Source organism: Anomalospiza imberbis, chromosome 9 (assembly GCF_031753505.1).
Source record: "Anomalospiza imberbis isolate Cuckoo-Finch-1a 21T00152 chromosome 9, ASM3175350v1, whole genome shotgun sequence".
In the NCBI taxonomy this organism is placed as follows: domain Eukaryota; kingdom Metazoa; phylum Chordata; class Aves; order Passeriformes; family Viduidae; genus Anomalospiza; species Anomalospiza imberbis.
The window spans coordinates 20,347,243-20,374,624 of record NC_089689.1 but is presented as its reverse complement, the minus strand read 5'-3'; the positions used below and the strand labels follow the sequence as shown (position 1 = coordinate 20,374,624).

At 40.8% G+C, this 27,382-nt stretch overlaps 2 protein-coding genes and 1 long non-coding RNA gene across 3 annotated transcripts; 2 read left to right on the top strand and 1 right to left on the bottom strand.

Annotated features, from left to right (window-relative positions):
• Window positions 1-897: 897 nt before the first annotated feature.
• Window positions 898-22,784, bottom strand: CFAP57 (cilia and flagella associated protein 57). The gene is given in 23 exon segments (XM_068199096.1): window positions 898-984; window positions 986-1,116; window positions 1,399-1,525; window positions 5,305-5,448; window positions 5,532-5,666; window positions 6,710-6,826; window positions 7,920-8,063; window positions 8,464-8,622; window positions 9,756-9,929; window positions 10,343-10,533; window positions 11,197-11,290; window positions 13,383-13,538; window positions 13,967-14,128; window positions 15,354-15,527; window positions 15,854-16,063; window positions 16,566-16,679; window positions 17,078-17,243; window positions 17,917-18,056; window positions 19,105-19,257; window positions 20,208-20,412; window positions 20,542-20,822; window positions 22,186-22,502; window positions 22,589-22,784. Coding segments are annotated over 23 exon segments (3,738 nt in total). The 5' UTR covers window positions 22,746-22,784.
• Window positions 1,105-2,984, top strand: LOC137478920 (uncharacterized). The gene is made up of 2 exons (XR_011001874.1): window positions 1,105-1,228; window positions 2,119-2,984. It is a non-coding gene; the product is annotated as an uncharacterized lncRNA (long non-coding RNA).
• A 51-nt stretch (window positions 22,785-22,835) lies between the features above and the next one.
• Window positions 22,836-27,206, top strand: EBNA1BP2 (EBNA1 binding protein 2). Its single transcript, XM_068200040.1, has 9 exons — window positions 22,836-22,972; window positions 23,056-23,139; window positions 23,393-23,550; window positions 24,190-24,313; window positions 25,468-25,557; window positions 25,756-25,831; window positions 26,087-26,177; window positions 26,486-26,666; window positions 27,008-27,206. The coding sequence occupies exons 1-9, from the start codon at window positions 22,892-22,894 to the stop codon at window positions 27,056-27,058; spliced, it is 936 nt and encodes a 311-aa protein (XP_068056141.1). The 5' UTR covers window positions 22,836-22,891; the 3' UTR covers window positions 27,059-27,206.
• Window positions 27,207-27,382: the final 176 nt, after the last annotated feature.

Below are 27,382 nucleotides of genomic sequence, written 5' to 3'. Positions count from 1 at the left end.
AACCAGTAGCTCAAACTTCTGATAGATGTGAAATACTCCTCAGTGGGACAGTGTGTCATGCAGTGACAACAAAAGATGAAAAATTTTGGGGTTTCCCCCCCTCATTATTAAAGAAATTACTCCCTGCCTTTTTCTATGTATGAGTACTTTGCAGAGTGACTTATTAGGAGAATTTCACTGAAAAACTGAACTAAAGGGATTGTGGATGTTGAAAAAAAAGACAAACAAAAATCAGTTTATCAAAGTTATAGGAGTTATGACATAAGGTTTGGACTTTATTCCAGATTTTGGGAATTTGAAACTGGGCTGCCTTTTTTGTCCTGCTGAAATTATTGTAGCAGATGAGGCAACACATCTCTAGACAGAAAGCACAGGCCTCTAAAGACTCTAGCTCGGGTGTGCTTGAGTCAAAGGTTGGCCTCACAAGGTAATTGGTTGTTAATCTGTGACTGGATACCTGCTTAGAATAACAATGACATCGGTCTTAAGAGCAGCAGTCCTTTGTATGGACATAGGCAATTTAATACTGGAAAATAAAAGGCTGATGTTGAATTTTGCAGCACAATGACACCAAATTAGAGTTCTAGCAGAAAAGACTTACAGTTTGACCAGCTCTTCTGAGTTAGGACACATTAATTCTCGAGAGAAAGATGAGTACCTAGCATGAAGGCACAAAGATTAGTCTTAGACTAACATGAATTTATTTTTTTTTTTCTTTTGGCTACTAAATCTCATGAAAAGGGCAGATTTCAGGAAAGTAGGAGAAGTGTTTAGAGGACTGATTGTTTTATAAATGCTCCTAGTGGAAGAGTATAGGATCATGTAAGTCTACTCTATGCTGCTGCATTTCTGATCTTGCCAGGAGGATATAATAACATAAGGCATCTTTGAACCACGTCAGCGTTGCTGTGTCTTGTGGCTTCTTCCCAGATTCAGGTCAGGAAGATTTCTAACTGAAAGAGACTCAACCTGGACGGTTTAGGGCTTGCCCCATCTCCTGGATTTGGTCTCGCAGATACTGAATTTCTAGCTGCTGCATTTCTATGATTTTTTCACTTTCCATCTCTGGATTCAACCTCAGAACAGCTGGGCTACACAGAAGTTCACCGGAGGGAGCTGGAAGATAAAATAGAGAGGACATAGTACAGTAACAAAGGTCCAGCTAATACAGTTCTTTGGCATGAACAAAGGAAAGCATCTTTCAGGGCTGAAGGAGTAGATCTAAATAGTAAGAATCTGCAGAATTAGCAGATTCTACAATTAACATTAAAATTAACAGGTACCACCAAGCAGACAAGCTAGAATGAAACACAAACAGTAATAGAATTGTTCACCAAGGACAAAAAGAGCTTCTGCCATGAGTACTGACAATATGGAAAATATACAAGAACTATTCACCTGTGTCTTGAATTGCCTTTTTGTTCCTGTTTAATCTCAGTGCTGACTGGAGGTCGTGCACCTGCATGTTGGCCACCCTCAGTTCTTGCCTCAAGTCATTAATTTCCTTAATCAGACTCACATTTTCCTGCAAAAACAACATGCTCTATAAGGAAAGGCACAGGTACTATCTGGCTGGGCAATATGTATCTTCATATCTTTGAGAAAGACACTGGAAAGTATAGAATCAGTATCACAAGCAGAAGGTGCCAGGCAATCAGGAGAGTACACAACATTTCAGGAAAGATCACATTAGATGCGACTCAGAACATGACAGTATTCAAACCATGTAAGCTCAAAAACCTAATATTTGTTTTGCTTTTCTGACTGCAGCCACACTCCAAGGTATCATCTTTCTTGTCAATTCCAAAGGGAAGCTCAGGGCCTTCCTAAATGGATCCAATTAATTCAGAATTAATGAAAAGAATTCCCATCTCTCCCTCCAGTGTGTATTATTTTGCTTTTCATTTGTCACTATGTATTTGTTCACTTAAATTATCCTTATCTCCTTGGAATTATTCAAAGCCCTATTCATTAATTCTGACAGACATTACTTTTCCACACTCCTTCCAAATTATTAGGAAATATATAAAGCATGTGGAGACTTGAGGTACCTACTGCTAACATGCTGTTATAAGGAAAATTTAGCAACGTATTAATCTTTTGGGTTTTTTTTCTTAGTTTGTTTTCAGTCTATAAAAGTTCAGTCCTCTAATTTTTTAGTAGGCTACCATGAAGCATCTTCCTGAAGCAGCTGTGAAAGTGCCAGTAAATGTAATTTACCCATTGTTGCAACAGATTCAAAGACTTCAGCAAAACCAGTATGGGTTAATACTATTAAAGGATGATAACACTGCTGCTTGTGATTTAGAAACAGGAGCACCGTTAACTCAATATTTCTTTTTTGTATTCAAGAGAGTGAAGTGGAATTGTATATTTGCCTCTTACAAGGACAGTGAAATACCACATCAATAACTGGGGCAAATGTTAAATGGCTCCCATCATACTTGAACCAAGAATAGCAACTATTTCAGCTACCTGTGGTGTGTTTTTTAGAACTTTTGGAACACAGTGGCAATATTTAAAAAAGATGGATGGCAAAAAGGCATGTTTAGGGTACCTCACAATACCAGTCTCAAGCAGTAGAGAACCCACTAAACCAACAGGAGATAAGAACAAGGAAGAATGAAATTTTCCCATGAAAATCGTGTCTTCAAATCTTGTTTTCTACTTTTGTTTTAATGATCATTTTGGTTGATAGAGATAATTATGTTGCCACAAAAGATTGTGCAAAGCATACGACTCAGTTCCTTCGAGTATACCTATAAAAGTGTTGGCACCACACAACTGCGGGCTGGTTAGTAGCCAAGTACAAAGCTCACTGCACCTCTCAGTATGTGGCTGCACTCAAAGAGTTCAAGTTGGCAGCAATAGCTCAGGGCATGTGTGTGGCAAGATTATCAAGACTTCACACTAAGGCAAGTACAGCAGCTGTGCTTTAGTTTCTCCTCAGCTGAAAGTCACTGACTGGAGGAAGAGTGTGGGATTCATTAAGATCTGAGCTTGTTGGGCAAGAAGAGTCGCTCTTGCAGTTGTTATGTTGGACTATAAATGCAGCAGGAGTTGGTGTGCTCAGGCAGCTCTGGAACTGTAATATTTTCTTGAGTCTGACTTGTCTAGTGCAAGCCTTTAAATACAGATGAAATTTGACTCTTTGCATTTATTCCAGAGCTTGATCCTGAAAGAACACATGAAGAGGGTAACTTCCAATAATCAGTCAAGGTAATTTTCTTTTGACCAGCTTTCAGGGTTGGGTCAGAGCATTTGCCTTTAGGTGTACTTTAGTCATGAGCACCTTCATATGTTCAGTCCAAGAGATTACCTGCTGCTGTCAAATGAAGATCTTGCTTTTGGTCTATCAGAAAATATAATACAGAGTATTTTATATGAAGTAATCTGGGCTATGTAGAAATGTCTTGTTTGGTTTGCTTAGTGCTAAAAGACTGTTGGTTGAGACTGATAATATTTTCCTGAAGAGGCCTTCTCTCCAGAGAGATTAGCCTTTAATTCAATATTTGCATGCTGTCAGAATGCTTGCACTGCAATGCAACGTCACAGAATGGATATATAAAATAAACGTTCATGGGAAAGTTCATTGTCACGGGATGTTGTGGTAAAGAACCAATTGTTTCAGAAAAGGGACTGATCAAATGCATGGATAATGAGGCCATCGGGTACAACGACATGTCATATGGATGCAATCTACAGTCCAGGAAGTCCCTACAGTGGTGGCTGTCAGAGACAGGTAAGACACAGAGAAAATTTCATCCTATATGGGCTTCAACTACTTCAAGGTTATTCAGTGTCTCTGTTTTTATATATCCAAAGAAGCCATTACATATACAAAAGGCTGGAGGAAAAACTAATAGCTGAATAACAGGCAACTTGTCAACTGGTAAGAATAACTATAATTATCTTGACAGTTCTAATCATCTGTTGCAGCAGTCACTAGTGGAGTGTACCTATGAGTAATCTCTCAAAGAGGAGGGCATAACTCTGAAAATGTAAGCACAACTGAAGAATAATAGAAATACAGAGCTAGAAGACTGTCAAGATGTCATTTGCTTTTTCAAAGCAAATCCTCACAGAAGTTTGTCTAAACTAGTCTTAAAAGCCCCTGTGAAAGACTGGAAGGCCATGATAATGCCTGCTGGTTGTAAAACCTCATTAATCTACTGGACTTCAGAGAACTGCTTTTTCTTTGAAGAAACCAGGCTGGTTAGAATCTTTGATATCTTCATCTTCCAGATGTTTTATTAATTTGGTTTTAATAATCATTTCATGTCAGGCTTACTGATCCAAGACATCATCAAGTAGTATCATTATGAACACCATCTGTCACCCTATTCCAGTAAGGAAATTCTTCAGGTTATTTTCTGAACCCATCTCCTTTTGTGCCAAAGGAAACATCTAACTCAGAGAAAGAGTAAAAAACCATTAAAATAGTATCAGGGAAGAAGATTGCTGCTGTCTAACCCTGAAGAAGGAAATTATGAATAAATAGCAAACAACAGATGACTTAGGAGGGGATGAGATTTAATGATCCTGAGGAAGCATAATAAAGTAACAATGTAGGAAAGGCTATTGAGGGGAAAAGGAAGTGCTGACTGAGCAGAAGGAGAGCATGTTAAGAAGAGACTAGAAAAGCTGTCCTCCTAGGATATCTGGTGTGGAGCTCTAGGTCCTTCCACTCCAGATAAAAACAGATTGGATCTTTGACCCCAGCAGTCACCAGTTTACTTTGCCTTGTAAGAAACAAGGATTCTGAGCAAAAGATCTTAGTACAAATAGACACATTCTCCATGTATTTCTGAACTTCCTTGGAAATTTTGGATGTGAAAAGCAGAAAGTTCTTCTGAATCCACACCAGCAGGCATGGGACTGTGTGGACAAAGAAGGGTTTTTTTTCCTTTTCTTCCTCCAAAATTACTTCCTAAACATTATTACATAGCAGATACAGCTTGACACCCAAACAAGGGCAAATTGACTATGATGGCTTTTGTAAATACTATTTGAAATAAAAAATAGGTACATTAATTTCCTTAAAAACATCCTTGCAACAGAAGTTCCCCATCTCCTTTCAGGGAGTGGGAGATAAACAAAAGCCATTTCTGACTTCCGAGATCTTGCTCTTTTTGTTCAGAATAGTTAATGAAAGCACTTGAAAAATGTAGGAATTTCTGGCAAGAAAGCCAACCAAAACTATTTCAAAGTCCTAAGAAACCATAACAGAAAGGTTAATAAAGTTTCCTTTGTGCAGCCACTTCCTTTGCTCCCACTCCATACTACAAGGAAAAGGCTTATTACCTGCATGAGGCGCATGTAAGCAGTGTGGTGCATTTCCTTATCCTTCATCACCTTCTTCTTTAAAACTGCCAAATTCCTCTCGTTATACTCTTGCTGTTTCTTGTACTGCTGCTGCAAATCTGCATCTTCTGCTTGAGGCTCCACCTGAGAGGGCACAGCATGTTGCCTCAGTTATTCCACTACTAGACAAAGTCGTGGGCAAGGAGAAGGCGAAGGTTCTGACTCACCGTGTCTGGTTGATGCACATACTTGGTGTAGAGTTCACGGATACCATCTTTCATTTTTTTGGAATCGTTAATGAATCTCACACAATTATGAAGATCTGCCTTAAATCGTTTGATGAAGGTTTCCATATTTTGCCTCTGCAAGAATGATGTAGTCACATTCGTATTTGGTTCATCAGAACACTCCCATCGTGCAATTTTCTAGAAAGTCTAGTGGAATTGGTGAAAACTCTCATATACTTCCTTCCACTTCATTTAAAAAAAATTAATTAACAACTCACTGGGAACGTGAGCACTACATGTTGAACAGCAGTCATAGATTTTAGGAACAATAATAAACCAAGATACTTTTATTAGGTAGTATCAGTGGCAACCTGCAAAGATGACATCTGAAAAACAGTGGCTCATTATGTTATTGCCCACTGTCCTTTCCCAAACACAGAATCACAGAATATGCGAAGTTGGAAGACCCACCAGGATCATTGAGTCCAACTCAGCCCCGCACAGGATGTCCCCAGGAGCCACATCATGTGCCTGAGAGCATTGCTCAAATGCTGTCTTACCTTCTTATTTAGAAACAACACACCAACAGTTAAGGAGAGAAGGCAAGGGGCAAAACATATCAGATGCACACACAGCTTGCTGATTTCACATCAAGACTGCCTTCCCATTCTCTCTTGGTTTCTGCCAGGCCTCTCTACTTGCTTCCTCACTCATGCACTGCTTGCTATGCCCCTCCACCTTCACCTGCAGTCCCTTTTCCTCCCTCATGTCTGATACACTGTCAAACAAGGGGTCCTTGACTCCTCCATTAATGAGACCTTCCTTTCTGTCATCCTATTAATGCCTAGGTGGCATCCTACATGCTGCTCCTGTTTAGGCCAAGTGTCCCCAGATTTCAGGCTTGGGCAGGAACAAGTAGTTCAGCACTCACCTCACTGTTCTCTTAAACTCAGGACAATATATGTTGACTCATAAATAACTGGATTTTTTTAATATGAATGCTCTAAGCTGGTTGGAGACTTGGAAGTTTTGTGTCTTTGTCCCCACTGACCAGAGACTCTCTTGGTCCTTGGACACAGCACCCCTGAAGTAACTGTTTGCTCAGATTAATGCTTCACCAGTGTTCTGTGCCCACCAATGTCATTCTGTGGGATCTGCGTGGTGGGGGTATCCCATACCTTTTCCATCTCTTTGTGCACCTCACCAGCAGTTGCCTTCTGTTTCTGTTGCAGTTGTGTGATGGTCAGCTTCAGCTCTACGCTCTCCTTGCGGAATTGTTCCAGCTCCTCCTCCATCTGAAAGGAAGCAGGAGGAGGAAATCAGGGTTAAAAGGAGACGTGAAAAAACAACACATAACAGGAAAACCAGAGGCTGGAAATACAGACTTGAGGGAATACGTCCCCCTTCAGGCTGAATGACAACATGAGAAACGTCAATTTTTTAACAACACTGCCCTCTGTCAGAATATACAGAGACCACACAAATGAATGTGCAACTCCCTGTTGAGTCACATTAATTTAAATTATGGGATACCATCTAAATTCCTTGAGCTGAACGGGAGCTCTACTGTTCCATCTGAATAAAAATGGATGAGGGGGAAATGGACAGTCAATACTGGAAAGAGTAAGGGCAACCATAACTAGGCCCTGATACTGAAAAGAAACAAATAGATGGAAAACTGTGGGTATATATGCAGAACACACAGGAAAAAACAATAAGGTACTACAGCATTTACTTATGGCACAAGATGGTGACCAGAAAAGACAACAGGGATTTAATCTTGCTAGTCTGAAATACATATAAATTGTTGATTACTTTGCATTTTATTTAAAAGACTATGTCACCATAGTCCTAGTTTGGATGAGCTAAGGATACATCTATGCAGAAATCATAGTAAGCTTCTATCATAAATAAGTTCCCTCAATAAATTTGCTACATGCTAACTATGAATACGTTTATCCTATTTATCAGCTGATGAATATAATTTGCCATGTATCTAACCCCTAGCAGACTTATATTTGCATAAATCTGCAACATTTCTGAGAGAAGAAATTTACTGTCCTCTGCCAGATCAGTAAAAGCAGTGTCTTGCAAATGGTATAGGGCACATGGAGGGCAACCACGTAAGGATAAGATCTATTTTTAAGCAAAATTTAGAATTACATACAGGAACTTAATAACTATGTTGATCACTGGTAGTATGTGATACAAAATTAAATAGCTATTGTCTACAGATATTTTTATTAACTGCATGGATATTGAATCAGTGCTATGTATCCGTGAAAGAAGTCAGGGAACAACCAGGGTGGACTTTCATGGACTTGTTGGGTCATGTTTGTATTTAGACAATGGGCTTTGTAGCAGAGGCCAAATGAGAGTGTTACTCACCTCACTGATCTGTTTCTTCATTGTCTCAATATCATTTTCACGTGACTCTATTTGCTTCTTAAACTCCTCTATTCTGTAACTCAGTACAAACTTGAAATTTTGCAGTTCCTGATTTTTCATTTTTAGATCATATACATGTTTCTCCTGGAAGAAATGGGTAGAGAGATCTGAATCAGACCTAGCACTCTCACACAGAACCCTAGGACAAGAAACAAATATGGAGAGACAAAACCAGCAGTAACAGATCTTGTGGAAAATTGAACTCCAGTTGCAAATCTACAGGTTAGATGGGGCAAATAATGCTGATCCATCTACAGGTGCCAGAACAGGGGATGAGAAAGTCAACATCCTGAACTTGAGATCCCAAAGAAAAGCTTAGAATTCCAACTAAAAACCAAAATCCCAAACTGGAGATCACAAATTCCTGAAGTTGAAATCGAGTTTCCAGTCATGGAATATTATCACAACAAATACTATTAAAATAAATATCTCTATTTAATTAAGGGAGGTGATTTTGACCTCATCCAGTTGTCCACTTTCTCACCTTCTCTAGGATAGTTTCAGTTCTCTCTTTAACATCTGTCTTTAGTGCCAAGATGTCCTTTTCCAGTGATTTAATGATGTCCTGCAGCTTCTGCTGTTCCAGTCTCATTTCCTCAATATCCCTGTTTCGGTCCTTGAGCTCTTTCTGTAGGCTGTTCAACTAGAGAGGCAAACTAGTAAGAACTTAACAGTCTCCAAAACTGTGCACAGCTTGGTCCTCCTATTCTGTAGGATACCGTGTAGACAGGGCGGGATAAAGGATATCAAATTAAGATATGATGAAGGAGCAGCGCATCAGTTGAATGCCTCTAACTCAAAAGGGGGTTGAGTATCCATTTTTGCTTTTTCTGTATATTCTGACAAGAATACCTCCTGCACTAGAAGGAAGGAAGGAAGGAAGGAAATTGCATCCAGCAGCAAGAAGGGTATGGATATTATACCTAAGCATCAGCTGCAGCTAGCACTCAGTCCATGGAATATTCTCATAAGGTGAAGGCAATACATCTCTAAAGATGGAAGACTGCAAGGGTGCCCAGTTCATAGCTCTTGGGTACCCAGTTCATAGCTCTTGGGTACCCTCAAAATCCCTGCCTCAGTACTAAGATCTGCAAAACCAAGGAAGTTGGAACCAATGGATGGTGCTGGACAAACTGTAAGGACACATGAAGAAATCCCTGAGGTATAAAAGACAAACTAAAGACAGTACCATGATAGTAGAGAGTATGAAAAGAACCTCTCTGTCTCCAGATAGATACTGGAGAAAACAAAAAAGAAAAAATGTCTCTCTAACATCCTTAGGCAAATGTAATACGCAGACAATAAAAGAGGTAAAGTATTTCATGTCTCCTTAAAAATCCCAGTAAAGCCAGTAAAAAATGATGATGCAAACAAAACACAGGGATTACAGCATCAAATGAAACAGTAGAAGTATTTAGTAACAAAGCAAAGTATTCAATGATAGAAAAATTAAAAGTTCATTTCTTTCCTGTCATAAGATGAACAATATTATTTATGGTTTAAAACTATGCAGATCAGAGAAAGTGTACTAATAAAAACATACCTCCTTTATCATCTATCTCTATTCATATCAGCAATGCAATCAGCAGACAGCTTCTTCTGCCCAAATACGCTAAACATTCAAACTAACCTAAGAATGGGCTATTGTTCTCATATGAAATGCCACATATTTACAAACTAGATTAATGGACTAAATTGACATGCCATTAATCACATTCAATCCTCAGTTATAGGTCTTCTTGTGCAGGCCTGATACTAGCACAGAATAAAAGATACCCTTTTATTCATGACTCCTATTTCTCCTTTCAGTTGCATGTTGGACTCCTTTTCTTCCAAGAGCTGTTTCTCATACTTGTCTTTGAGTTCTGAGATTTCTTTGTCTCCATCTTCATAAATTTGTTTCTCCATTTCTTCATGTGCTTCAATCTGCTTCCTTATATTCTCCTTTGCCTGCAGTTAAGGAAAACAAACATTAGAGAAGGCAAGTGCAAGAGACCAGTAAAGGAGAGAAATTGAAGTTTATTTGTAACTGTGTTTCTCCTGGGAGAATCTATGTTTAGTGGAGTATTCGATTGCAGCAATATTATCTAAGATAACTTTTTAGTGGATTAAACTAACTTTAGAACTTTAGAAACTGATAACATACACATTGCAGGTGCTTTATTTTTATTTATTTATTTTTTAATAATTCTTAAGACTTGAAAGCTTCAAGTTAGGAATCTGGCCCAAATATTATCATCAGCAAATTTGTTAGGGCTGCAGAAATCACAAACCAGTATCACTTAGGATCTTTTAAAATTGATGTTTCTTATGCAATTAAAGTTGCTGTTTCTTCCAGGCTGTGTGCAAATCAAGCTTCCTACCTCTTCCAGCAGAACAGATTTATGTTTAAGTTTTTTCTCATAATGTTCTTTTAGCTCTGCCACAGCCCTGATTTTGCCTTCCTCCAAATTGTGCAATTGTTTCTCATATTCCTCCTCCATCTTCTGGGATTTCACCTGAAGCTCCTGGTATTTCTCATTTTCCATTGAGAGTTTCTGATTACTGTCAGATTCTGTTAACAGGAAACATATGGAATGGATAAAATTAATAGAAAATAGGAGTGAATCCTCTCCTTCTGCAGCTATCACTGCCTTATTATTTACTGTCTTTTTGGCAGCTGGTTGCAATAAATTACAAGTAGAAGTATTTAATCACTTTCTTCATCAGTTATACAGGGGCTTTAGACTCTGTAGCCATGCAAAACTGAAAACTAATTTAGGCATTTCCTTGGGTGACAACCATGGCAGAGCTGTATGGACTCAACTGCTACAAAGTATGAGTAGGCAATGGAGTTATTTATGGAGGGATTCCTTGGTATTAATTTGCAGTATTTTCATCTTGATTACAAATCTGGAGTCCAGGTATTTCCAGGCTGTGTGCACCTCCTTGCTGAATTGAATGACTGCACTGTTCTTGTACAGTGAGCTGTGCATAAAATAAATGAAGAAAGTACTAATGTCTAGAGCCTCTAAAATACAGGGCCCATGTGCATGTTCTCATCATGGGCACGTGCATGGTGCAGTTTAGACAACCAATTGGTCTGCACCAAATATCTACATGACATACATCCATTTTTCTTTATACTTCTGCTCTAGTAATCCCTCCCTGTCACATCATTTGCTATCAATCAGCATTTCCCCCGGTTTCTAGTTACAAACATTTGTTATTGTCTAACCTAGTTGTTGCACCTCCCTGGCCTGTTTATCCATCAGCTCAGACAGTTGAACCTCGTGTTGTAGCTGCTGTTTTTCTTTCTCTTCCTGTAAAATCTGGGGGAAGAAAAAAAAGAAAAAAACATTTTAATTTGAAACTAGACAAAGCAATGTCCAAATTGTTTGCGCTCTTGCCCCTGGTGAGGAATATATACATGACAGAAATATGTTTGAAATCTCTCACCAAAACTGAGATGCCATGTGTCACTAAAACAAGTTTTCCCACATATTAGTTTTGACAAACAAACGAATGTAAGTAGTTTTAAGCTAAGGAAAGCTAAGGAAAAGCAGCAAACAGTGTTCATATAATACAAGGTACTGATCCTAATCTAAAAAGAAAAGTTTGTGAGCTACAAAAGCCTCCACTCCTCTGTGTATGCCTGCCTGAGGAGAATTTGCAGTTCCATAAATTATTGTCCAGATATTAAAGTTCAAGCTGCTTCCTGTCTCACTTGAAGAAACTTTGAGGTCCTAAAATGCTGACATTTGCATAGTATGACATAAACCTATGCAAGAGTGAATTTTAAATGCCATTCACTTGAAATGTCAGCCTGCCACTATAAATTACTTAATCTTCTAAAAAAGCACAAAAAACTGGAGCAAGAAAACAGCTGAGAAATTTCCCAGAGATGCTAGGAATTGTACCATAATTATGTTATTTTCGCCTTCTTATTGCAACAACTGCATGGTAAGCAGAAATATTCCATTTGTCTGATGGATACAACTAGAAAGTTTAGCCCTTTCAGTCTAAAGCTGTCATTCAGTTTAATCTTAACATGTACTGATACTTGGACAGGAAGTCCAACTTGTCTGCCTAGAGAATTATATTCATCTTCAAAGGCATTTGTTTGCAAGCCTATAATCAACAAGTCTAAAGAATTCTCAGTGTAGCTGAGATTATTATAAATATATAGCCAAGCACTACTTATCAAAAGACCTGAAGAACCGCAGAAAAAAAAAAACAGCAGAGATAAAACAGAGGTAGAGGAATCCACAAGAAATTAAATGGCTTTCTTGTAAAAGGTTAGGTTCTACAAAAGAGTGGAAAAATAGAAAGGTTAAAACTCAGGTTATTTAGACAAAAAGCCCACAATGAGACAAGCCAAAGAATCTTAAAAAATAATTGAAGAAAACATTAAAATGAATAATTAAACCTCCTCAAAAAATGAATATCAAAAACCTACTGGAACAACTGTAGGGCCAAAAGACAAGAGAGGTATAAAAAGAGTACTTGAAAATTACAAACCTGTAAAATACTACAACTAATAAATCACTTGGCAAGCTTTCATACTGAACTCCTTTATATGTAGTCAAACAGAAATACTGCTTGAAGGAACTATGCACAACTTGAAAAAATAAGCAGTAACAAATCACCAGAACAGGACAATATTCACTCAAAAGCTCAAAAAGAACATGAGGTTGACAGGATTGAATCATGTGATATATAATCCCTTACTTTGAGTTGTTTTACTGCCAGAGAAATTACTACTGAATCCCTTGCCTTCTACATCTAAAAGAATTCCAGAAATAGAACAAATTACAGGTCAGGAATCCAGTGTGTGCACCAAACGGACGGACAGAATAGCATTATCAGACACAGATAAATAAGACACTGGGAAGAATTATCATAGCCTTTGCTTTTCAGGGGAGCCCTGCTTCATGACCACAAAAAAAATCAACAAGCACACAAACAGAAGACATGCAGGGAATATATTTTACCTTTATTTTCAAAAAAACATACATTAAACCTCAGCAGATGTTCTTAAAAATCTAAGCAGACAGGACATAAAGAAGGCAGCATTAAAGAGAGTAATTGTTAGATCCTGCAGCAGCTGCAGCCTTATATGGAAAGGAGCTTTTAAGGCACACTGCCACTTCTACTACTGATCCTCAAGCTCAGGCAGCATTTATTGTGCTGCTTTTATGTGAAGATACTTACATGCTACCTAGCAGAGCTCTTGCATCCCCTTGTACCTATAAGATACTTGACACAAAGGTAGTTTCATGCTTTATAAATATCAAGAACATCTTAAACTAGAAAGGAATGATTTTAGATGCTGTATGGCATTTCTACATATGTAATGCAAGCTTGAATTCAACTCTTCAGTGAAAGATTTCTTAGTATTTGGTTCTGCAACATGAATCATACCTGGTGTTTAGTTTTAAGGGAGTCTATTTCCTGAGTGAAATTCTCTTCCAATGCTTTTATTTTTCCTTCACAATACATGTCCTTGAGACGTAGCTCGTAATCACTTTCTGTCTTTAGATCTCTCACACAAATCTGCAAGTCTAGTATTGCCTGACTCTGTTAGGACACGGATGAGAAAACAGTTTTAAGAGAGAGAATATTTGCTGTTAGCAACAGCTTGTTAAGGATGTTTTATTTACATGCACATATTTATGAAAACAGCCTTTACAGAGAATCTTCAGACAGACGACCAAGAAGTTCTAGAAGTAAAGTTCCTTTGCTGTCTTAGAAGACAGTTTATAGAAATTAATCTTCTGACTTCTCTACTCCATTAGAATTGTTTTCAAGAGATTGGGGTAAGTATTAGAGAAAAATCTAATCCACACTTGCTGTTTGTACAATGATGTTTGCATATTGACAAGCCACTGCAGCAACTTGCTGTAACCTCTTTGACCAAAGCCATTTAGGACTGGCTGGTAACAAGCATTATGGAAATGGAATTCACAGAAATCCTACGGTTTATGTTCACAAGTTGCTCCTCCTACCTTCTCCTCTATATCTGATCTCATGATCAACACTTCCTCAGCATACTCAAGTTCCTGCTCTCCTTTCACTCCCCCACCTTCTTTATCATACACTTTCCAGATAAATACACAGCCATCCTCTGAGGCAGTCAGTAAAAACTGGTCATCACTTGTTACTGTCATCTTAGAAGGAAGAGACAACAAAATAATAGATGAGACATGGAAGAATGGAGATACAGTTTTATTTTACACCACATTTTTCTCCCCACCCCCATTACTCTCTTAATTTCTAACCCAGAAATTCAACTGTGGAAATAATAACACAGTCCCACTACCAACATTTTGATTATGTCTCCTACTCCTGTTCCACTCTGGTTGAAACTACAAAGGGAAGGAAAAGAATATGTGTAGATACTGGATCTGCTTCCTTTCTCAAAGCCATAGGAAGATTTTTAAAAACCTGAAACAGAAAAGACCTTCTAGACAATTATAGCACAGACAGGCAATTTATATGACAATTCCAAAGGACTCTAGTGTTTTTCTTTGAGAAGTTGTGTGAGCGACAGATGGCTAAATGTTTTCTTTTGAAGGTACAACTAAGCTCAGCAAGAACTATGTAGTAGTAACTGCTGTCACCTCCTCCAGACCTCCTGTGGCTGCCTGATCTGGCATAGAGTACTTGGGAGCTGATACAGCTTACCACTGAGGTGAAAGTAGAGTTACAGTATTTGAAGTTCATATTCTAATGTTGGACTGTGCAAGGATAAGTCAAGGTGCTGTAGTTGACAGTGGTACTTAAAATACCAAAATTATGACCAGTTTTAACAACACAGAACATGTGGCTTCCTGGAGAATGGGGACCTACCAAAGCACACTGAGGGAGCTGGCAGAAGTGCTCACTGAGCCATTTCAGTCATTTGGCAGCAGTACTGGCTCACTAGAGAAGTCTCAGCCGTCTGGAAATGGGCAAATGTGATGCCCCTCTACAAGAGAAAGTGGTGCAGGAACCATCCCTGGAGATATTTAAGAGATGTGTAGATGTGGTACTTGAGGACATGGTTTACTGTAGACTTGGTGGGTTAACAGTTGCACTTCATGACCTAAAAGCTCTTTTCCAACCTAAAAGGTTCTATGACAAAATTACCTTTCTCTTTCCAGAAGGAGCTGTATCAAAGTTCTCCATCCAATATGCCATGTTTTGTAATCTGGTGCAAGCCACTTTTTAGTCAACAGCTTATTCCCTGACACATCTAGAGACAGGACTCCTGTGAATGCTGTGATATTCATTCTCCATGTGCAGATTCAGCCTTAATTTTAACATATTATGCTATGAATTGAGAAGAAGAATCAGCCCTAAAGGAACTGTGTGCAGCTGGCACCACAGGGAAAAGAAAGAACTCTGTGCTACCTTTGTAACAGCACCGGCATGGGCCTGGTACTCATTGAAATCCTTCTTCAGACTTAATGGGTACTTCATAGCTCGAATTGTCCCCAGGGAGGTACCAACAAATATCATGCGCCCGGAACGAGAGACAGCGACAGTCGTATAAACAACGTCGTAGGCAGGCAACTCGTGCTGGATCTACAACATAAACCAACAGCACAAACCACCACACAAACCTTGTATTACAGTAACTATTTGATTATGTATTGCATGAGCAATAGTTATACCTCTGCCTGCAGCACATAATGCAGTTAAAATAAATGCAAGAAAAATTACAAAAATAGAAAACGATGACAAAATTTCAGGTTTCATTTTAAAGGACATAATAACACAAAAGTGTCAGTAAGTATCAGAGCTTTCAAACCCAGACCAATTCCTGTTTACCAAATGGATGCTAAGGAAAGCAAAGCACCAGTACCCTCCCCAGAGAATGCAGCAAAATCCAGGAATGTTTGTTGGCTCACCGAAGACTCTGAAATTTCTTTGAGAGTTTGGTCAGATCCAACAGCAAAGATGATTTTGGCATCATAAGTCAGGGAAATGCTGTAGATGCAGGTCTTGAGCACACACTCTGACTCCTTTTCACCTGTCAACAAATTCCACTCATACACAGCACCGTGTGTGTCACAGGAGACAAATTTAGTGTCATCTGCACTCCATTTAATTGCATGTACCTGGCAAAAGCAAAACACACCAAGGAGCTTGATGTGTAGGTTGCAGACACACAGCATGGAGTCATTGTACTGATAAAGCTACGACAACTTCAGAACCATGCTTCAAAGTCTTACTGAAAAACCTCTAGCTATTTCTCAACCAATTCTATTTTAGCATTAGAAAAAACCAAAACCAGTAAGAGCTGCTTCATGAACATAATATCAGGAAAAAGTTCATTTCAATATGGAGTAGTAGATTTAATCTTTATAATATATTACTGGGATATTTTACTTTGTTCAGCCAGCTGCCAATCGTTCACCTCCAATTTAAGGGCAGACTTTTCAGGTGTATCTAGTGCATGAACATTTTGCCTTCTGACCAATGAAAACTGAGTTTTCTATTTCTGTTTTTACTTTTTGGGGCCATCTCAAGGTCCAAAATTGTACTTTACCTCTTCAAAATGCATTTTATCAACTAGTTAATACATTAATAAGTTGTACTGTATAAGATTTGTTTACTAACCTTCCCAGTATGTCCTTTCAGATTAGTAACATTCTCAAAGGTGATGCTGGAATAAATTTGAATCACATTTCCATTAACTGCAGCAAAAAGATGGCCTCCATTACTGAATGAGCACTATGAAAAGAACATAACCACCCATTACTGTAGATGGAATGGATAAAAACATTCATGCATTGATTTTCAATTACATCCTTTAATATCAAATTGTTGCATGAAAAGAAAACTCCATGACATAATTAGCCACTTAGAGTTTTCTTAATCAATGCTTTCCCCTGTAAAATTCAGTTCTGGAGTATTTCTGAGCAAATTATCCCTTCTGCTGCTTCCCAGGTACACACTTACACATCAGCCTCTGGGCCTGTTCTCCAATAGTCAGAATCAATTTCTCTAAGCTTTGATATAGAACATCCTATATCCTATTAGGATCTTTGGAGAAGTTTTTATTTTCTGTCATGTTCTTCAGCACTCTGTTCCCCGTAACTCCCCAATTTCATTTTTGCACCACTCCTTACCTCTCTACACTTTTTCACAGCAAACTCCTTGAAAACATGCATGTCCTCATACAGGAGACTTATAAATCGTAGTTTGTCAGAAAACCCAACCAAACAGAAAAGGCCAATGGGATGAAGTGATACTGCGTATGCTTCCTCCTGATATTCCTTACACAGCTGCAAAGTGCTGAAAGAGAAAACCATGGAGCAGTATGGAACAGGACAAACTCCCCATTGCACACTTGACAGGATATTATCTGGCCCAGCAAGGATGCCTGCAGCTAAAATCTGACTCTGCCTTGTCCTTGAGGAAGTGTGTTGTTATTCAGTTAAGTAATGATCACAGAGATGTTACAGGAAACAAAAGCAAATTTGACTTTCTGGTTCACAGAGAAGGTGTGGAAGGTGCAAGAATAAATAAATCCTTGTGTACTGTAATATAATGAAGAAGGTAAATTAATTGCTGATTGCAATCCTACACAAGCACCTCTTGAGATTTGTTTTTCCCTCCAGGGAGCCTCAAGAGCTGGAGTCATTTTGCTTAAGATCTATGCCTAAGAAGTGGGATATGGGACAACAGTATCTTAAGACAAAGCTGAATGAAAGAGTTTTTCCCAAAACACAAGAAGTCTGACACAAAAACAGCTTAATAGAAAAGGCTTTGTATTCTTTTGACACCGGTTTTAAAGGCACTGCATATTCACACACCCCAAATCATGTCAGTAATACCATTTACATCCCACACCACACAAGAATTTTACTAGAACAACACTCTCATTCATATGAGATTGCTGCTGTTGCCTCCTAAATACAATACACAAAAAAGCAAGAGGTAATAACAAATACAAACAACTCTTTACTTTGTCTTGTAATTCCAGATGCGGACAGATCTATCCAAGGAACACGTAGCAATAATGGGTTTCCAAATACACATGTCCAGACCAGTGATTGAATTAGAATGCAATGGGAAATTCATATATGCAAAATATGATATCTTCTCCTGAGAAGGAATGAGAACATTAAGAAATCACAAATATTTCATTGCAGGCAGTAAGGCAGATAAAAAAAATCCACCATGAGTCTTTGCATACAGTTGTAGAATAGATTTGAGGGAACTACTTAATCCTTTCACTGCACTGGTCTGAACATAACAATGCTCAAAGCCTAACAATGTTAGTTTTAAGTTTATAACTAATCATCAAGAAAAGTGATGCAGGGCAGAGCAGTGAGAGCAGAACATAATTGTAGGTATATAAAAAAAGGCAAATTAGGTAAATAAATAAAACTGGACCTGCAAGAATTCAGTTAATACCTTCTGGTCAGGCAGATACTTTAAAAAAAGTCAAGTGCTGAGTGATAAAAAACTTCACTAGGATGTCTAGCTACCACATGCTGGAAGTGAAGCACCAATAAAATTTTAGGCTGCATGTGGAAACAGAACTCCTAACTACAACCCCTCTTCCTGTAAAGATCTTTCCGTATGCATGTACACAGGTTAGGTACTCAATTTCATAAAAGTCTATTTCATGATAACACATTTTTCACTTATCTTTGTGTTATTTAATTCCTTCAGAGTAGGGAAGGCTTTTCATTATGTTTGTATTTCACAGGGAGGTTTCACTTCTAGCTAAGACTTCAATAACTATCATTTTAGAGTAGAAGGGGATTCCCATGGCTGTTCCAGCTTTATCATTGCAATAAAGTTTGTGCATATTACAGTGGAGCATGAACCACAGAGTTACATTGAGGATATCTCAGTTAAAGCCTGAGTGAAGGGGTTCAGCAGTAACAGGCACCCTTTAATGGTCCTAAGTGTTCTCTATCATTCTGCTGAATAGCATCAGGTATTCACAGGGAGGGAGGCATGAGCAAGGGGCTACAAAAATACTGCCCTCAGAGAAGCACACAGAGCACTTCAGACCTTGAGCTTTAAGGGTTCATTTGAAGGATTTAATGAGAATGCATCACAGAAAACAACTGTACTGACTAGCCTGTATCATTGCAATACTGGACATGAAAGCTGTGGAATGTGACTGAACTGCACTTACCCTTATAAGTTCGGTGGAGAACATAGTAAACATGTAGAGCTGATTTTTATTTGTGCTAACAACCATCATTTCCTCAGAAGGGCTGAAGCATATGCATGTAATGTCCTGTCTGCTTGACTTTTTTGGCTCAGTGCTGAACAGGTCCTGAGGCAGCTGCACAAGAAAGGCATCCCATGGGTTGTGCCAGGTTTCCACGTTTTGGTAGTAGGCATGCACACACACAAACTTTTGTTGTAATGCTCCTCTAATAAGCACATTCATAATATCAGCAAGACAACGTGGATATTTAATAGCACATAACTACTGCAAGCACAGAATAGAGAACAAGAGGACAACCTAATGGTATTCATAACGTCACAGCTGAAATGAAGTATCGGGAGATTTCAGCAGTAATGTGAATTACTGCACTAAACAAGATTTAAAATGGTAATAGAAAAATATCAAGAAAAAAAATAGCAAGTGTCAGAATGAGAACTGCCTAAAAAATGTGATTAGAATAACAGCTCTTTGAAATGTATCATTAAGGTAGATAAGTCTTATTACAGGATCTCATGCATAGGGAAGATCTGACCTTTTAGAATGAGAGTATGGAGTCTTGACCAATTCATTAGAGTTAAATGTTCTTATCCAGAGATTTCAGCAGGTCAATGCATACAGTTTGCTATAGAACAGTTAGAAGGATTATTTAAGAGTGCACAGGTCTCATGACAGCTCTAATAAATACCTGAGGGGAGAAAAGCTTCTCCTTGGGAAAAAAAACAAGCAGCCAAGTTCTTCAAAACTGATCTAATCTACCTCTTAGTCCCCAAAGTCTCCACAAATAAAAGTTTCTTAAAGGTTTTCTGAAGTTTAACAGCCTCAAAGCACATTTTCTATGTGGGAAGGAAAGATACAGAATTACCTTGCAAAAGGTCATCAGGCACTGACTTTCAGTGTTACCTTTGTCAACTCCTTTCAACATCACCAGGACAGCTAGCTAATCCTTACAATGCAGTTTAGCAGTGTGCTAAAAGTTATTATTAATAACTGAATCAGAAATACTCACAGTTCTCTAAAAAGGGCTCTGCTGCATAATTGCTTACAAAAGTATTTTTCCTCCTTACCCAGACTTCTTGACTCTCCTTGTAGACCTCCTTTTCACTGGTCTTCTCAAACAGAAGAACAACTCCTGGGCTAGGTGAACATGCAAAACCTTTGGAATATGCTGCAACTGCAGATATTTGAGGCAAAGAATGCTGTTGTAAATAATTATCTTCAAAGGCCAGTCCACTAGAAAAACCAGAAATGCAATTAGGAAATGCATAAGGACTTAAAAATAAAGAAGCACAAATCAAAAAATGCTAAGCAGCAACTGACAACATAAACTGGACAGGAAGGAAGTAACTAATCTGCCTGCAAAAGCATGGAACTATTACTAATAACATTGAACAGATTTACCTCTCATATTCTTTAGCTGTATCTTCTTGTTTCCTGGGTGGTGTTCTGTACTCCAAACTCGTCTCCCAGTGCAGCTCTCCAGTTTCAAACAAGCTAAGTTTGCCTGTGTCAGTGCCACATATAACTTCCTCCTCAGACAGCCAGGCATGGCACAAGTAGTTTTCTGGCTCTCCCCTTTGTAAATTCATCTGCTTTAAATATCCTTCAGTGTACTTGAAAAGTTTAAAAAAGCCATTTCCAGTGATACAAACCTGGGTATTGTCTTGAGGATTAAAGCTCACCTATGGAACAAAAAAGAGAGGAAGTATTTTTTCCAACTATGTTCACAAATAAGCAAAGATTATACCTGTTCTGAAGACTTTCTGTACCAGATACAGGAAAACAAACAAGGGAAGATGGTTCATAGAATGGAATATTGGAATACCAAATATTACCAAATACCAATAGAATACAGGAATACCAAAGAGAGTAAGAATTAGCTCCCATAACTACAGACTGCAGTTTTCCCTCTTTGAAAAGTGTGTCTATTAAAATTAAATTACAAAAGTAAGGCCAAAATACCTCTTTATACCGATTAACAATTTTTTCCAGTAGCAAGCTTCCTGAAAAGTGGGACCATTTGTTCTCAAAAGGCCAGGAATAAGTTCTGTATACCTGTGTTTCAGGCTAACAGTATGCACATGAATTCACATAATTAGGTGTTTATTTGTGAAAATTATGGAATAGCCATCTCAATACTCAACATGAAGGATAGGAAGGGTAGTTTGAAGTATTTTTTTATGCTTAATGGGACTTTACACAGCCAGAGTATTTACACTCCCCTCTCTTTAGGAACTGAGCTCATGCATTCAGAAGTTCAGCCAACTTCTGCTTGTAGCTGTACCCCAGAAAAAATGTCAGCTGGAGTTCAACCAACACATGGACTGAAAGTATCAGACCTCCCTACCACATGAAAGAATCTGAGAAGGAGCACCCAAACCTGGATGCAGAAATCATTTGTGTGCCATCAGCCTGCTCCTAACCACTCTTCTCCTCCAATCTGAACACAGAAGACTGCAGGAAGGAAAAGGTGCACTGGGAGCTTCCAAGAAGTGTGTTACAACTACTGAGCACAGCCCATCTATTTAGTGTGTGCTTTTGCAGGGACACAAGGAACACATTACACACTCACTGGCCTGTTGTACTGGCTCCGTAACATAGATCTCATGTCATATACGAGAATCTCATGTGGTACAACAGATACAGACATGAGAATGTCTATTATGGGTCAGTGCAAAACTTTATTTAGCCTAGTGTCCTATTGCTGAGGGAGGCCAACAGCAGATGTCAAGAAAGGTCAGAGAAACTCTATGAAATAGACAGTGTGGAGCCCTCTCCTCCTCTTGCCGTGGATAAAAAGCCATGTGCCACGGGAAAATGCACTGTGCACATGGCCTGAAGGATGAACGTATGTCCAACCTCGCACCTGCTACTTGCTGAGCTAAAGTTTGACCGTTTTATCCATCGATTTGAAAAGTGAAGTATGCTCCCGAAGAACGAGTCAGCTGCGAACGGGAGTGTTACCACCGAGCCGCAGGGACGCTGGCACAGCTCGGGTTTGGAAGTTTAGGAAGTTTTGGAAGCGGGCGGAGCGGGAGCCGTTACCTGGCAGGGGCCGTCGCCCGCGGCCTGGACGCGGACGGCCGCCGCCAGCTGCTGCTTCTCCCAGAGCCAGCAGGCGAGGCGTCCCTCGGGGGGGGCCGTGGCGGCCGCCAGGAGCCGGCTGTCGGGGGAGAAGGCGAGGGACACCGTCTGCCGCGCCGGCAGCTCGTCGGCGGCCAGCACCTTGCGCCGCCGCGCCCGCTCCGCCGTCAGCTCATAGACCGCCAGCACCGGCTGCTCCCCCGCCGCCTCCGACACCGCCAGGAACCGCCGGTCGGGGCTGACGGCCAGCGCCTGCACGCCCCGGCTCTTCTCCGTGCCTGCGGGGAGCAGAGCGGTCAGGGCGGGCCGGAGTCGGGACCGGGACCGGGACCGGGGTGAGGGTCGGGAGCGGGGTCGGTGCCACCTGGGATGAAGTTGTGCCACTTGTGCTCGAGGTGCAGCCGCAGGCAGCCCGCCCCCGCGGCGTGCAGCACCACCTGCTCCTCCAGGAAGCAGACACCGCCGGCCACCCGCGGCCGGCAGCCGAACACGGCCACGGGCAGCACGGCCGCCCCCGCCATGCCGCCGCGGCCGCTGTCGCCGTGGTGACCGTGGCCGCTGTCGCCGTGGTGACCGTGGCCGCTGTCGCCGCGGTGACCGCGGCCCCGGCGGCCCCGGCGGCCCGGAAGCGGCGGCGCACGCGGCCGGAAGCGGCGTGGCGGCAGCGATGGCGGCAGCGGTGGCGCGGCGTGGGTCCTTCTCGGACTCCGGCTCGGACTCGGAGGATTCCTCGCTCTCGGACTCGGAGGTGAGCCCGTGGCCGCCGTGGCGAGGCCGGTGGGGAAGGGCCCCCCGGTGCCGGCGGCGCGGACTGACCGAACTCTCTCACAGCTCCAGGAGGCCTTCGCGAAGGGCGCGCTGAAGCCGGGGCTCAACGTGGTGCTGGAGGAGCGGCCGAAGCGGCGCAATGACACGGTGAGCGGGGAGCGCGGGGCCCGGGAAAAGCCCGGCCCCGGGCCGCGGCCCCAGCGCGGGGTGCGGGGCGCGGGAGGCTCGGCGGGGCCGCGGGCCGGGGCCGGGCGGGCTCGGTGCTCTGCGCTGCGGGGCGGGTTGCGGCTGTGTCCTGGCGGCCCCGAGGAGCAGCCCCCGGTCTCACTCGGCCACTGGGCCGGGCCAGCCGTGCGGATCGGTCCGTGCGCTGCTGTGCTGAGCTGTGCTGCTTTCACAGGACGGCCTGAAGCGGTGCCTGGCCGAATTCAGGCAGCAGCTCGCGTGGGTGGAAAGGCTGGACGTGACTCTGGGCCCGGTCGCGGACCCCCTTTCTCAGAGTGCTTCTGCGTCTGATGCCGTTGACCCTGAGAATGATTTCCAGAGAGAGATGAGTTTGTAAGTTTCAAAAGGAGATTTCATGTAGTGTCCCAGCGTGTTGCTGCGTTTTTGGAGTTATGTTTCACCAGTGTGCTACAGACTGCTGCAGACTGCTATGCTGGCTGTCACTGTGCTACTCTTGCCCATGTTATTTTACATTCGATGGCTCTGAATGTTTTCCAAAATAACTACAAATTAGTGCTAGTATATTCAACTGCTGTGTGACTGAAAAGAAATAATTTCCCTCTTCCTAGCAGACTTCATCCTTTGCTGAGTTCATTTTAAAAGCTCCTTGACAGGAGGACTCTTTAACACAAGATATGGATTTTTCTTTGTGGGTTTGTTTTGGTGCTCTTACAGTTCTCTTGTTTTGCTTTGCCTTTTATATTTCAACCAAAAAAACCTATAACTGGAAATAAGATAAATGTATATGTGCAAGATATAAATGTTAATGTTGAGCTGGCACCTAAGCTGCTTTCAGTAGCACTGGACGTGCACAGAATGGTGATGTAATTCCAGCCCAATGCTTGCTAGATCCCAGCATCAGCCTGCTTGTGGGAGCAGTTTGTGTCAGCACTGTGAGGTGCCCGACATGCAGTGACAGGACCAGGGCAGTGACAGGGCTGCGGTGACAGCTGGTGCTGTGCTCTCTCCCAGCTACCGGCAGGCACAGGCGGCTGTCCTGGAAGCCCTCCCTAGGCTGCGTAAGCTGCAAGTTCCCACGAGGAGACCAGATGATTACTTTGCAGAGATGGCCAAATCAGACCAACAGATGCAGAAGGTATGTGCAATGATTAGCTTTCTTTCCAGTGTAATGTGTGTTTTAGCCTGGGGTAGGGGTTAAATTTAAGGTGTGATGTGTGAGTACTGACCTTCATCGCTTTTCCGATGCTTGTGACAATGACTGAGTTTGAAACTTTGTGACAGGAGATTTCTTTTTGTTTCGGTTTTTGGTGCAATGTGGGGATTTTTATAACAGGTTGGATGATGAAGTAGAAAAACATGATTTATACTTTTTCCTGAATGTGTTTAATATTAAAAAGGGAGAATTCTTCCTAGTATGTGTAACAGTGGATGTAAAGTTGCCCGTGTTTTTGCTCTTTGTCATAAAACTTGCAGTGGACTGTGGCTTTAATGCAGTCCTTTTTTTCCTGTTTAAGCATCACCTTTTATTTATTGTCAGTGTGTTCTGGTTTTCTATGATTTTAAATTGTATGTTATTGAATGAATCTGTTTTGGATAGGAAATTAGATTGGTGTAGGAAATAAGACTTTCACACATTTACTTCTTGACTGTAGTCTTTGTTCAAAATTGAGCTCTATTTTTTGGTTTAGATTTGGAAAAAAGACTACATTGTATAAATTAAAGAAGCATGAGCTGGAGTCTAGTTTGAAGGTTCCTGTATCATTGGGTCACTGTTCTGCTTTCTGATGGAACCTTTCTAGATAAGATGAAGAGTGATAATTAGCTGGTACTAAGTTTTAAGTCAATCCTGTACATTACCGTTCTCTTCTTTTGCTGACTTGTATTTGAAAAAAGTTTTTATCTCTTACTGGAGTTATTAGACTGAACCACAAAGATCTGTGTTGAAATCTTTGTAATTCTTCATAAGGCAGTAAAAAGCATCCTTATAAAAATGTTTGTGAACAAGAAGGGAACAGAAAAGATGTTTTCTACAGAACTGTTGTCTTTTCTTCAGGGCTTTACTTTTAATAATGACAAGAAAGAAACTATTAAGTCTTTTTCACACACCCAAATAGACTGACAGGATACTCTCAGTTCCGTTACAGCCCATTATAAGGCTTTGTCTTCTCTCTTGTGTGTTTTGTCTTTTTTAGCCAGATTTTGGCTATAGATCAGTATGGAAATTATAAAATTCACTTTTTTTTCTTTTGTGTTACTGGTAAATTTTGTTTTTTTCTATTCTCTAATTAGATTCGACAGAAACTTAAGAGTAAACAGGAGGCAATGGAAAGGTCTGAGAAAGCAAAACAACTCCGTGCAATGAGAAAATATGGCAAGAAGGTGAGGAGTTACAAAAGGGACATGTGCAAAAGGATCTGTGAAAAGAATTTAGAGCCCGAGTGGGGAGCTGGAAAAGTGCGATCACAGGCTAAAACACACAGATCTGTCTAGTCTTCTGTCTAGCTTCTCTGAAGGAAAACAGAACAAAAGTATGGGATACTGCAAGAAACAATACTAACATTCTGTTTCTAATCTCAGGTGCAAGTTGAGGTTCTGCAGAGGAGACAAAAGGAGAAGAAAAATATGTTGAATGCAATCAAGAAATACCAGAAAGGTAAAATAAATTGTCTAAGGGAGCAAATGTGTAAGGGCAGTAGTGGTGTGTGAGCAGTGTAGGGCAGTGTGATGTGGTCATTGTGTCTGTAGTTCTGGGCCTTGAGTTTGGAAAGCTGCTACTATGCAGAATTGTGTGCCAGTGAAAAACCTCCCAAGCAGCTGTTCTTCAGTGGGGATGACCTGTTGTTATTACTTGCTTAGAGTGAAAATATGTATTTTCTGAGGTGTAGCTGTGATGTCTTCACTCCTGCAGGTCTCTCTGACAAGCTGGACTTTCTAGATGAAGAGCAGACGTCATCTCAAGGGAATAAAAAAGGCAATGCAAGTCAACGGACAAAGAAGGGGTGAGACCAGACACGAAAGATCTTAAAACACAGAATGTCTGATTTTTCAGTCTTTTTAGGAGATAATTTTGGGAAACAAGAAAACTGTTCTGTTTAGTGTTAAAGTAAGTCCAAGGTGGCTTTCTGTCTGGGAAGACGACTATGGCCAAAATTGAACAGAGACTGAAATGTGCTAATTTCTGCTTCTTTGTTAGGAGTGGAAAGGTTTATGATGGTAGTTGGGAGACCATGAGTATATCTATATGTGTGTCTTGAGAGCTTTCTGAAACAAGGAATGTAGGCAGTGATGCTGGTTGGTTGTTTTTCAGACCAAATGCCAAAAGACGATACAAAAATCAGAAGTTTGGTTTTGGTGGGAAGAAGAAGGGCTCCAAGTGGAACACAAAGGAGAGTTTTAATGACTTATCCAGCTTCCAGTCAAAAGTGGCTCACAACAAAGGCCCAGGAAAAAGAGGAAGAGGAGGAAAAGGAGGGAAAAAAGCCCTTAATGTAAGTAAAATGTTGCATGAAAACGAACCTGGTTGGTTAGGAAGCCAGGCCATGTCTGGCAGGGAGAGACGAGCGCATGATAGGTGTCTTCAGCATGTGGAAGTGATGCCTATGTTTGGGAGCTAAGCATAATTCAGTTACTGACAGAGCTGGGGACAGTGCTTTGGTAGGAAGATAAGAAAGGGAGTTTAAAAGTGCTTTTTGCTACCTGTGTGCCAGAACCTTCCTCTCCAGACGTTCTGACAAATACTCTCTCTTTGGTATCCTCTCCAAGCTATAGAGCTAGAACAGAGTTGGAGAACATGAAAATAAAGATCTGAATCTGTCCTTTTTTTTTGCAGAAGAGACCTGGAAAGAGAGCAAGGCAGAAAATGAAGAACCGAGCCCGCTAAGAGAAGTGTCCTCCCTAGTGGGGTTCCTGTGTTTCTTTGTGTTGCAAGATGCGTTTCTGCTGTCATCAAGCAGTAAACTGTGGAGCAAGCTGGATGCTTTGCAGTGGCAAGGAAAAAAAGTCAGTGGAAACCAGTGCCTTATCACTAACTTTTTTTTACTATCTGTTTCGTTGAAGGATTGTTTTCTACTTAAAGCTTTGGTGTGTGAACGCATTAATTGGTTTGCACAGAACTATGTGTAACTCATGTTTAGCTGTTCAACGAATGGTGGCTAAAGCCTGCCCTCTGTACCCTTCATTCTGACAGCTTTTTCCACCACTACTG

Excerpts from the sequence above, each read along its gene's own strand:
- EBNA1BP2 (XM_068200040.1), top strand. The coding sequence starts at position 22,892 with ATGGCGGCAGCGGTGGCGCGGCGTGGGTCCTTCTCGGACTCCGGCTCG. Across the intron at positions 23,551-24,189 it reads TTCCAGAGAGAGATGAGTTT|CTACCGGCAGGCACAGGCGG; the intron begins GTAAGTTTCAAA and ends GCTCTCTCCCAG. Across the intron at positions 24,314-25,467 it reads CAGACCAACAGATGCAGAAG|ATTCGACAGAAACTTAAGAG; the intron begins GTATGTGCAATG and ends TTCTCTAATTAG.